General features: G+C 37.2%; 1 protein-coding gene across 1 annotated transcript; it reads left to right on the top strand.

Annotated features, from left to right (window-relative positions):
* Nucleotides 1-2,367: 2,367 nt before the first annotated feature.
* Nucleotides 2,368-12,600, top strand: LOC113238569 (alpha-tocopherol transfer protein-like; the record flags this gene model as incomplete). Its single annotated transcript, XM_026475394.1, has 4 exons — nucleotides 2,368-2,527; nucleotides 7,670-7,916; nucleotides 8,859-8,969; nucleotides 12,445-12,600. Coding segments are annotated over 4 exons (674 nt in total), but the record flags the coding sequence as incomplete, so codon positions are not given.
* Nucleotides 12,601-13,105: the final 505 nt, after the last annotated feature.

The raw sequence follows: 13,105 nt of genomic DNA, 5'->3' as shown, positions 1-13,105 counted from the left end.
TTAAAGCTCTGAGTCGCATTACAACTATTATGGATAGGCATGTAGCTTACAAAAAAAAACTTATAATGTAAACTAATTTGTGACTTTAACTTCGCCTGCGTAGAATTGAGAGAATAATCGATGTTATCTACTTCTGTATCTATCGTGAAAGGTAGATGGGTGATACAGGAGTAAGTTCATGGTGTAGAGGCCTAGGTAAAGTCTAGCAGTAGATGACGATGGTGAGACGGAATACATAGAAAACAATCCGTTATAGTTCGATTAATTAACACTGTGCTGTCTTATTAGACCCTGTTTCGAGAAAAGCACAAAGTGTCGTATACTATTTAATAGACTTAAAAACTATACCATACATAAGAGTTTCCAAAAAAACTTGCATTTTCTGTTAATGTTTGATTCTAAAGTTTGATTTATAAAACATGTAAGATGTTGAGACAACATGTTTTATAAGCACGTGCACCTGCATTTTAGCTAGCCCCTTGACCACGGAGGCCAGGGTGTTGTATAACGTAGTAAATCAGCTACACCTAGATTGTAACACCACAGTATCGTTTCTATGAAGGTGGCATATCTACAAAGGTAAAACCCTCTTGAAAAAATAAAGAAATAAATAATAAAACATTATTTAGGAAATGAAACAATATTTGCGGATTTAAATTGCGTATATTTGTTTTTTTAAACAAACCGACGTTTCGGGCCCTTTACAGTTTGACTGAGTCAATCGTGACCATGGGACCTGTAAAGGGCCCGAAACGTCGGTTTGTTTGAAAAAACAAATATATGCGATTTAAATCCGGAAAAATAGTTTCATTTCTTATGTGTAACAATCGCGAAAACCTAAGAACTCGATATAAAACAAAATTTTTTTGAAGAGTGTATCAATAAAAACTTGTTTATTGTTGTACTAATGTGATGGGTTCAGAAATTTCTTACAACAGTTGGGTGATTTTTGCAGCTGTGAAAAAATTATACAACAGAAAAACTTTCAAGCTGCTTGGCTTTTTTTATACAAACATAAATCTCACACATAACCACCTAAATAATGCCTATTCACTTCCACCTTGAAAAGGTCCAAGTTACAGCGTTCGAGGAATATGTCCGCAGGCAGGGAATTACATTTAGTAGCCGCTCGCCATATAAATGTGGAAGCGAAACGCTTCTTGCGAATCCTAGGACAATACATGGGTGGCACCCTAGCCTACGTCTAGTCCCCCGATAATGGAAAGCGGAAGGCGGAATTAAATCATGCAATTCCATCGCACACTCTTCGTGATATATCCTGGTTTTAGGTTTAGTAACTTCGGCAGTTTGATTCATTTTATTGAGGATGTATCAATTGAGATCTTCACCATAAATGGGTGTTTTTTTCCGAAATTACAAATTATTACTTGTAAACGGGTAAGTAAACACTTTAAAACATGATAAAACGTCGAGGAATCTTCCACACGTTCTTTACATGCGATATGTGTTTTGTCTTGGTCAATAAGCCATGTTTAATGACTCTATATTTAAAACGCCATATTTCCTGAGTCGTAAATCAACTGCAATCGCACAAAACAAAATACCTCCAAGACATTGTTAAAAACGTCAAGTTCAAAAAATTTTGATCAAGACTCCTATTTGAAAATTCCCACTGGCTATCATTGGTTGATCACCTGCTGTGAACCGTACCGAGAGTCATAAAATTAGGTGAATTACTTTTTGGTAAGAAAGACAATGAGCCTATTCATGGTTCCGTGGGCCAACGTAATTACTTGGCATTAAATCGCAGCCTTGGTATGATAACGTCATGTCAAAAGTGCTTTTATCATACAAAAAGTTATCGACTAATTTGATTCGTAGCATTTTAAAACTTTTAACCGGGTTTCAACCCGACGCTATGTTAACGCTGGGTTTAAATCGGGTTAAAACGCATAAAATCGAGGGCAAAAACTATTTCAACAAAAAAATTATGTGTTGTGAATCGAGTTTTGTCCAAATGCCTTTCTATTGAATTAAAATATTTCATTGAAATAAATCGATACAACAAATCGTTAGATCGTATAAACAAGTAAATCGATTCAAGAGTCGATTTTCATAAAAATCTAATAGTAATGTGCGTCCTTAGCAGTGAGAATTCAGAGGCTTGCAAGGTACGATCGTACGACCTGTTAAATTAGTCTAAAAAAGATTTTTTACATCAAAATTTGTAACAAGTATGGCATTATACCAAATTCCGTATTCGCCGTTTCAGCTCACGATTTTGGGCAGAAATGGGTTAAACTTGGTTTGGAATGAAAACCCTGTTAAAATTCGAGCGGGTTGATTGGGTTTTAACCCACTGCCCTTCTGTGACTATATATATATCAAATTTTCTTGCAATTCCAGATGACATGATGATCAAAAAATTCCTGCACAGTTGCTACGGCAGCCTAGAAAGGACGAAGAAATGCATAGAGCGGTTTTGCACGACGCGGAGTAACATGCCCGAGGTGTACACTTGTCGAGATCCCACTTCGGACAAGATGAAAGATGCTTTCTCTATCACGTAAGTGTTCCTTTCTTATGTCAGGAATCTGCTCCTTTTTATTTGCTATAGAGCTCCTTGTGAAATAGGTTATCCAAGAACGTACTGCCACCATAACTATTTCTGTTGTAATGTTAGCTAAAGCTCACATTATTAAGGGTGCTGGCTGGTGTAACTTCAGGCAAATGGGACAGCCTGCTCAGGCAATGCCCCTTGGGTTTAAAGCTCTGACTGGTACCGCAACAGCGGACGCGTATCACTTACCACATATTAAAAAAAAATCATTGTATGGATCATCACCTATTGTTGTAATTTTTTTTTATTAAAACGTAAGCAGCCGTTTGACTTCCATGTCACTTGACGGAAAGTGACGGTGAACTCGATGATGGAGCATGAACAGTGCACACCTAAATAATGCCTATTCACTCTCGCCTTGAAAAGGCCAAGTTATACTATTCAGGGAACAACTGCAGGTAGGGAATTCTACGCCGTAGCCGTTCACCATATAAATGTAGAAGCGAAGCGCTTCATGCGAATTCTTGGAATATCCACAACACAGGGTGGAACCCCAGCCTACGTCAGGTCCATTGATGATGGAGAGTGGAAGTCGAAGTTAATTCCTACAATTCCCTTGCATACCCACCGTGATATATCCTGTAGTATACCGATAAGCAAGCGACTTTACGGCGGTGTCCATTGATAGAATGCAATAAAATCCAACCAACCAATCAAATTGTTTGAATTGTATGAAGAACAATCACATCCTTAAAGACCACGATTTAAATGGCGGTAGATACAGTTTAGTCATAATAAAGGTAGAATCATATTCTCACCTAAACATTTCTAATAAAAAATACTTGCGCATAAAATTGCTCACGAAATAAATAAGCAATTTAAATTGTGTAACAATACCCTATGAAATTTATGCACTGGGTACGTATGGGACAATGGCGACGTGGTGTCACCATATTTTATATCGAGAGGCCTATACCTGGCGCTGTCGACTATGTTTGGTCGTAGTTCATAATTGTTTCTCTCTTAACTTCCGCATATGCTAAACCGAAATAACTTGTTAGACCGAATAAACCTGTCCTCATAAATTCACGTCATACTTGTTATTGTTATGAATTACGATGACAACATGAGAACCAGTGCACGCCCTCATAGCCTAGGACTAGGGAAACCCTGTATCGCAGGTGCCAAGGACACACACATATAGACATCCACAATTTACACCCAAACTCACGAGAGAAATAAATGTAGCCCACAGAAATATTTCGATAATCGAACCCGGAACTTCTGCGTGGCAGTCCAGCATAGTAGCCGTTCGGCCACCGAGGTAGTTAAAATAACTTCTTTTGATAGATACTTAAATAAATAAAGCCATCTGCCAAACGCGATGGAAAAATTTTACGGATTGTAGAGTTCTATATATGCAGAATCATGGACAAATTGGTTTGGTACCTAATTCTGCTACAAAACAGAACCCCTGTACAACATAATCATAGACAAACGACGACCGCATTTATGCGAATATCTACTATATTAAGCAACGGTAGCCAATTTCCATTTTTTTATCAGATAAGTACAAAAAGTTACGTACTAAACAAAAAACAAACTTCGAACAAACAAGATTAAATAAATATGAACCAGTAACATGTTCTAAAAATGTGTGACAATTAAGGCATTCTACGACTTGCGTGACACATGTGCGTAGTCTTGTGGATTTATTTATATTTGAAAGTTCTGTTTTTATACATGTAGGGAGAACTTAAGTAAAATAATTAATAGATTAGAAGATTGACCATCAGAAGGAACACTTGATTGCTGATTTTACACCCTAAGAAAACAATATTTTTTTGGAAAACCATGTTGAGTAAACTATTGCATATCGACACATCCGTAGAACAAAGGTCTATGTGCAAGGCTACTTATTCTCAGGACATAGTACATTTCGTTCGTTCTTCTTCGCTGTGAATGTCAGATCGACTATTGTTCAATTTTATAATTTCCGAAACGAAACAAGATATATATATAGATATATATATAAATTCTCAAAACACCTTTACGTAGGCCTTAAGTTTGAATAATGAAATTATTCTGTAACGTACTTATTCTCTTTTCGCTATATAATCACATCGGACTCTGTTCTTCGGATGAGTCGATATTGCAGGCCGGGAGAATGTACAAGTACCTATAATGTCATCTAGTTATCGTCATTTAAAAGTCGTTGAGTCAAACGTGGAGACTGCTAAGTGATGTTAACTTGGTCGTATTGTGTGTTTTCGGGGAAACGAAGTCAATTTCGTCTCACTCCGTCTTTCTGAGACGTTTATCTTCAAAGTGAGACGTCATTTGTCCCCGTAACATCGCCGAATCTTGAAGGAGTTCAAGTTCGCTTAATATGACAAAAGTACTGTATATTACTTTTGTCATCTTTGGCACAGATCATCGCTGTGCCAGCTGGAGGCTCGAGAATTGGAATACAGAGACACGCCTCCAAAGCTTCGGACTATGTCTTCATGTTGCTTATTTTTCAGTGTTTTATAGGGCAGTTAGAAGAGTGTGCGTATGATTCAATCACGCCTGTTCCTTTTTGTGATCTGTCAACCGAATGTAAAGAAGGAGTACGAAGGCGGCTTCTCACGGACCGCGGTTCAGAGGCCTGAACGCGCACGTGCTAGGGACTAAACTCTTGACACACACCCGAATACACGCTGATACGCGCGTCGATACGGTTCCGCCCTAAGGCCCGACGCCCACTGACGGGACTACTGGTATGTCAGGGAATCCTTCAGCATCCCTACATACAAGCTCACACTAATGGCAATTATGCCGCGGTATCCCTAGGTAAAACGCGGCATCCTTGAGCATGCCGAAGCATACTGTCGCGACATCGTGCTCGCGCCTCTTGGTCTCTCTTCAGATCAGTCTTGTCGTGCGTGCCCCCCCTCGCAAACCCGCATAGTCGCACTCGACCTTCCGAAGCATCCCCAAGACTACCTAGGAATTACAGACACTGCCGGCTCGACATCTCTACTCTAAACATACCGCAGCTTTATTTTGCGGCTACGATTACTATCATTGAAATTGTAACTATAATGTCATAATCTTAAGTTATATTACTATTCATTACCTAAAAACTCTTTGCCGTCCCGTCCCGTCCCGTCAGTGGGCGCCAGGCAGTACTCGCCCGTGGCGCGGGCTCGCCCTTTCGAATCCGCGGCGCGGAGCGGCCTTTGAAACCACGGGCCGTCGAAAGCCAGAAAATATGCCAAGTAGCACGAAGCGTTGCGCTTCTATAATATTTGTTATTCTTACAGCTAAAAGGAGAATCCTTTACAGTGTTCCGCATTATCTGAATGATACATAAGCACATATGTTGAGTGTGCGTTGTTATTGTTACATTTTCCGTCTGGCAACATAGTTATTGCCGTACAATGTTGCTTATTTGTTAAAATACCCGTGTTGAGATTACAATGGGCTGTAATTATGGCGCTATAAATATTTTATATGGAATTTAAATTGCGGGGGAAATGTACACGAAGACCCTCAAGAAACACTTTCAAGTACACTCGAATCAAAATTCATTTTCAAGGCATTTTCTTAAATAAACGTCATAATAAGGCTAAGGCTATAGTTACAAATAACTTTACCAAAATTTTCACGTATTTGAACATGGTTTATAATACCAAAGGTTAGATTTTCAACGAAAATTTACCGATGTGATATGTGATCGGCTCTTTCTTACTATCTTTCAAATCGAAACACAGTAGAGCTGCAAAAAATCCGTTGAAGTCTAATAATACAAGTTGAGGTTTAAGTAATATCTTTTGTTACATGAAAAGTTCCAAGTATAGTGTCCATTAGACTTTACTTTCGTATAAAAATAAAAATATTTACGAGAGAGGCGGTCGTCAGTGACGTCTGCACTTTTGAACTTATTACTTTAGTACCAAACAAATCTAAAAAGCGTCTGATAGTACAACAAAGACTTAAAAGTATACTTTTGTTAAATTTATTACGTTTCTTAAAAAGTCATGGGACAAAAGTTGTTATTTATGATGTTAGTAATATAGCCCAGCGATCTTGTTAGTGTTTTACAAATAACCCTGTATATCTGGGGGTAGTTCCTATCCACCTGGGTTCTGCACCAAGAACCAAAGTCAAGTCAATGCCACATAATCATTTATTCCATAGGTAATTTTTTTAGCTCACTACGCTCGCCTCTCTGAGAAGAACGAGTAAGAAACTCAAGGGATTGTTCTTTTCAAATAAACTTAAATGCTATGGAATTCACTTTCAATCACAATTGTGTCGAATCTACACTCACATTGCCTTTCTATACATTTTCGTCTAACAAATACTCTTCAATTTTGTGATTTGACTTTTCAATTAAAATACTTTTAATGTAAGTTTTAAACTTAGAAAATGATAATCTTTATATATACTCCGGAATCTTATTGTAAAAACGTATACTGTTCCCAATAAAATTTTTTAGTTTACTTGGTTAAACGACATTGTGGTACCATGAGTTAGGATTTAGTTCTAAGGTTAATATTATATATATCTTCTTTCTTATCGAGTTCTTAGGTTTTCGCGATTGTTACACATAGGAAATGAAACTATTTTTCCGGATTTAAATCGCGTATATTTGTTTTTTCAAACAAACCGACGTTTCGGGCCCTTTACAGTCCCATGGTCACGGTTGACTCAGTCAAACTGTTAGTCAATAGTTTCATTTCCTAAATAATGTTTTATTATTTATTTCTTTATTTTTTCAAGAGGGTTTTACCTTTGTAGATATGCCACCTTCTTCTCTAATATTCTTTCTTAATCAAATTATGTATATTTTTACGCGCATACAAGAATCGCTCATTTTTGCAACACAAGTATGGTTTGTATATATGCCGCTTTACCCCACATGACAATCCCGTAGAATGTCCTACGGGACACTACGGGATACTATGGAAATAACTAAAGTAAACTAGTCTAGCAGTAACAACATCGGTAAGCCCACGTATTCTACGGACTACGTATGCAACGGAGCTTAATTTGCTGGCTAAGGGAGAACCTTATCGCCATTTTTATTTCTTCACAAATTTCAAACGGTGTTGTTTCGCGTCTTTGCGATTGTTTAAAGTTCCGTCTCAACTCTTCTAGAAACGTGTCGACGTATCTCGCCGGCGACAACGAGCTCCTGATCCATCAGTTAAATGATCCAGAATTAGAGAAATTCAACTACTACGACGTGTTGAAGTCTTTCGCCATTCAAGCTGACTATTGGCTCAAAGTTCACGAAGTTTTTCCCGAAGGGCATATAATTATCCTTGATATCAAAGATTATACGCTAAAAATTCTACCAAAGATCAATGTACTGTTTTTTAAGGATTTTCTACTGTTTCTGTTGGTAAGTTCATAATTAATTTATTAATCGCTGCATGGGGATTGACAAAGGTGTTGCATAAAATACAATATACACATGCACATGAACGCTGTAAGGGCACTACAATGACTATAATTTAATTAATTATTAATTTCCTATTCAATTTAAGAATAATTAAGAAAAAAAATGGTCACAGTTGACACCTGGGACCTGTAAAGGGCCCGAAACGTTGGTTTTTTTGAAAAAACAAATATACGCGATTTAAATCCGGAAAAATTGTATCATTTCGATTTATGAAATAAACTGCCTCCATGGCCGAACGGTTACCACACTGGGTTGCTACACAGAGGTCCCGGGTTCGATTCCCGGGCCGGGAGAAATATTTTAACCGAGCTCAAAACTCAATTTTGGCCTATTATTAATGATCTGGATTACACTAACATGTGGTTTCAACAATACAGTGCCACAAGTCACACAGCCACCGAAACAATGAATTTATTGCAAACCAAATTTATTTTATTCGCATAATTTCACGAAATTCAGCCGTTAAGTGGCGAGCTTGATCATGTGATTTAACACCGCTGGGTTATTTTTTACGGGGTTATGTTAAAGACAGAGTCTTTACGGAGCCAATCGAAGTGATTAACGAAAAAGATCCACCATTTTGTCAAAAAGTGATTAAAAACTTTGTTGAAAGAATCGTCTTCTGTGATTGCGGGCGTGGTGGACATTTATCAGGTATCATTTTTCATCCATAATTGCCAAACCTTATTTTTTTTAATACAATAAAAATTTGAATCGTTGTCATCTAAATTTATTGTTTTATTTGATTCACAAAACAAAGTTCTTGTTGAAAAATCCTTTAAATGTCAAGAATTATAAAAAGTTTCTATGAAGTTGAGATATTTTTTAACCACTGACGCAAAAAGACGGCAATTATATTATTTCTTTTGTGTTATATTCTAGGAAGGCATGCCGGTGCGAGTGAAGGGGGTACACGTGATCAACTGCCCGTCGTACTATGAAATGTTATACGGTTTGGTCAAGCCAGTACTGCCTGCTGATATCCGGAGCTTGGTAAGAATCATTTACTCTGTAACATATGACAAAAGTTTCCGTTATGCCGTTCCGTTATTTATCAACCGGAGTTGATAAACAAAATTTGCCTTTCACGAGGTTTAAAACTATAGTGAAACAAAAACTTTATACTAAAGGTTATCATATAACTTCTGCGTGCTTGGATGACAAAAATCCATGGTAGTAACCCGTTTAGCTCATGAAGGTAGTGTTGATCTCTGATGTTTGAAAGCAAAAAAAAATATTGTAAATGTTGAATGCGTACAAATGTTATTTACAAAGAGCAACCCCTAGAGTTTCTTGTTCAATCTTCTCAGGGGAATTTTCCTTAGGTATGAGCGGTAGTTTAACCAATGTGTGACGATTTCAAGTGTAATAATGCTTACCTATGAAATAAAGATTATTTTGGTTTTGATTTATGACAAATGAGTTGGCTGTGTAGTATATGCCACCATTTGCCTTTATAAGGATGAATTAACATAACTACTTGACAAACATTGTCTTTGAATAATAGCAATGAAAGGAGATCCGCCAAAATGACCCCAGGCCCGGCGCCAAAATAATGTAACTCAGTTTTTAGAGTAAAAATAGCAATAATATTATATAGTTTCGGTATTGCTAAATTCACATGCTAACATAGTTTTTTTGCCTGTTGAATTTTCATGGGCGCTTTATGAAAAATTCTATTTATTAGAGAAGCGTCGTCCTTTTTAGTTCATTAACATTGTAATAAATAATTATGGCATATAAGCATGTATATCAATCATATTATTATTATTATTATTATTAAATGAAACTCAACTCACTACAGAAGAGGCCAACAAATCACGACTAATAACCATGTGTCGTTGGGTTGTAGAAACTGTGAATGGCAAGTTTAAAAATAGCTTTAAAATCTTCCGCAACAGAATGTTTAACAATACCTTGATGAAAACATTCACAGATTTCAAAATAGCAGCGGCTTTGATAAACTGCTTTCAGGAGCCTTACGAAGACAGTAGATTTACTGATGATTTTATTGCATCAATAAACCGCAACATACATAAAACAAATCTGTTGGCCGCGTATGTTTTAGAAAACAACTTGAACAGGCAAAGAGCATCATTTACTAGATTGGACGCAAACAATCCAGAAGTATCAGATTTTCCGGAGCTGACGTACGAAGATCTGATAAAATTCGCTATAGGCACATATCACCTCAAAATAGCATGTTCGTACTGCAGCGAACACACGAAGAGAACTGGCGTATATGAAATCGAGGTTTACAGACACTCAGAACAAATAGATATAATAAATGATCGAGTTATAAGGTCACAGTCGCATACAAACAACGTACTGATTCGCTGCAGAATTAATTCACGTCATGTCAGATCAAAAACTTATTATACCTATTTGTTATTTAATACTGCGGTTTTTGGAATCGAGGCAGTGAAAGAACATTACTGTTCCTGTTATCACGGGAACAGAACACTGAGAAGTTGCGCCCATGTAATAAGCGTCATGTACTATTTGGGTTGGGCTAGACACAATGAACGTGATTTAGACCACCCAGCTCTAGGCTTAGATTTTGTATTAGTTGATTTAGAAAACTAAGTCCATCAAATGTATATTCTGTCGAGAAAATGAAAATATATATTATTTTATAACCATACTAAGTGTTTTATTTTACACATAGTTTCGAACATCTAATTTATTTTTTCATAGTTCACAGTACAGTACATACATGCTTATATGCCATAATGACTAATTACAAGATTAATGAACTAAAAATGACGACGTTTCTCTAAAAAATATAATTTTACAAAGAGCCCCTATTAAAATTCAACGGGCAAAAAGACAATGTTAGCATGTGAATTTAGCAATACCGAAACTATATAATATTTTTGCTATTTTTACTCTAAAAATTGAGTTACATTATTTTGGCGCCGGGCCTGGGGTAATTTTGTATGGGATTTGGCGGATCTCCTTTGTTCCTTCTTCAGAACGTTTGTTCTCAAAAGCAGGCAATACAATATCAAAAACGAGAAAGTCTGTTACCAAATAGATTTTGTTTTTAAGTGATTATACAGATGAAGAAATTTATGTAACACAAATTATGTGAAATGACGATTGATTGATTTGATCAATTTATCGATTTAATCAATCTTTTATTATTTGTATAAAATAAAATACTTATTAATTCAAGTGTTTTATTCTTTACGTGAGGAATATTTGCAGGCTACGTTTATGACTACGATACTTTTACGCGATTCTACTCATGACCACAATATCGATACTTTTGATTCTATACCGTGTCTCTAGGTGCAACAGGTATTACAATAGAACAGTTTAACGCACAGAGGGAAACAACTCCCCTAGACAACAAGTTAAGGAAGTCCCATACACCGTTCTAAATAGGAAACGACTCTGCAACCGTTAAATGTACAATATCCTTAACCAGCGATAGGTCCTAAGGAAGCAGTACTAGATGCGTACAAGGTATGTAGTAGGCTCCTCTTATTGTGCTCAAATGGCCGACTGTGGTCTTTCCTCGAGGGAAAATGTTAACACCGCGATGCAGAATTTGCGATGTCGACGCCAATGCCTTGTAGTGGTGTGCGGTGGAACTAATTTGTGTTGTTGCATGATATGTGATTTTGTTACACTATTATATAATATCGATACCTCCAATGTACACTACTCCAACTTATTTTTGGTCATTTTCCGGTATTTTTGAAAACAGCCTACTTATTAACGAATTTTGTGAAAAAAAGAAACAAAAACAGTACCTATTCATAAAAAAACAAAAAACGGATTTTGTAAAAAAAGAAAAACAAGTTGGCGTAGCGCTCATTGGCGGTATCGATATTGTAGCGACTGTCCGGAACAGGAGCAGCACCAGCTGATACACCTTTTGCCTACTGTTAATGTTTATTTAGTATCTTAAGTGGAATTTTTTATGATACCAAGTGACGGGACAAACAAGTCGTGCGCCTGCTGGTAAGCGACACGTCCATCCATGACAGTTGCAGTGCCACTGAGAGCTTTAAACCTCAAAGATTTTAGGGGCACTGCCACTGCGCCCGTTACCCTGAGACATAAGTTGACAAGTCCTTGGTTAATAGTAATTAAAGCTCTGGGTGCACTACAACTGCTGTGGGTAGGCGTGATGCTTATCATTGGACGCACGACATGGTTCGTCTCATCACAAAAATTAATTATGATTTAAGAATTTTTGTACAATGTATATGTCAGTTCCATCGTATCCAAAACTATAACCCAGGTACACGTCTAGCGGGCGCTTCTGGGGAGCCGATTCAACAAATAGTAACAGTCCTTTTGCCTGTTTCGTGTGAGGATTACCGTCCGCTGTTGCTCGTGCGGGACTTATTCCATTAACAAGTAATATGCATCTACCACTACTCCACATGACTCGCAATTATCATCGTCAAAGACAGGGTTATTGTAACGACAAAAAATTAATTCCGCTTTGCAGATACAGTTTCACGGAACACCCGAAGGAGTGCATAAGCACATCGATCCGAAGTACATCCCCGAGGAGTATGGCGGCAGTGCCTCCAGTATGACGGAACAGCACAATTCATGGGTCAGGGACATACAGAAAAACAGGTATGTCTTATATAAACAATAATTAAGTAGGAAAATTATCGATATTATCTTCTTCATACTATCGTCTTCAAGAATCGGATTCTCAATATAGGATTTCAATGTAGAGCTAGCAAGGGCTTGGATAGTGTGCTGAGCAATCATGACCTGGATGTTGATATATTTAATTGTAACGTTGATTCTCTAAAGCGTAAACTCATGGACATTCTATTTAATTTTATCGAATAAGAAATGAAACTATTTTTCCGGATTTAAATCGCGTATATTTGTTTTTTCAAACAAACCGACGTTTCGGGCCCTTTACAGGTCTCATGGTCACGGTTGACTGAGGTCGTACAGTCAGTGTAAACTACTGTAATATTAGACATAACTGGTTGAAGACTGTAACACCTCAGTCAATTGTGACCATGGGACCTGTAAAGGGCCCGAAACGTCGGTTTGTTTGAAAAAACAAATATACGCGATTTAAATCCGGAAAAATAGTTTCATTTCCTATGTGTAACAATCGCGAAAACCTAAGAACTCCATAT

The sequence above is a fragment of the Hyposmocoma kahamanoa genome, unplaced genomic scaffold, assembly GCF_003589595.1.
Source record: "Hyposmocoma kahamanoa isolate Upper Pololo Valley unplaced genomic scaffold, ASM358959v1 96882, whole genome shotgun sequence".
Lineage (NCBI taxonomy): Eukaryota > Metazoa > Arthropoda > Insecta > Lepidoptera > Cosmopterigidae > Hyposmocoma > Hyposmocoma kahamanoa.
This window is presented reverse-complemented; position numbering and strand designations above follow the sequence as displayed.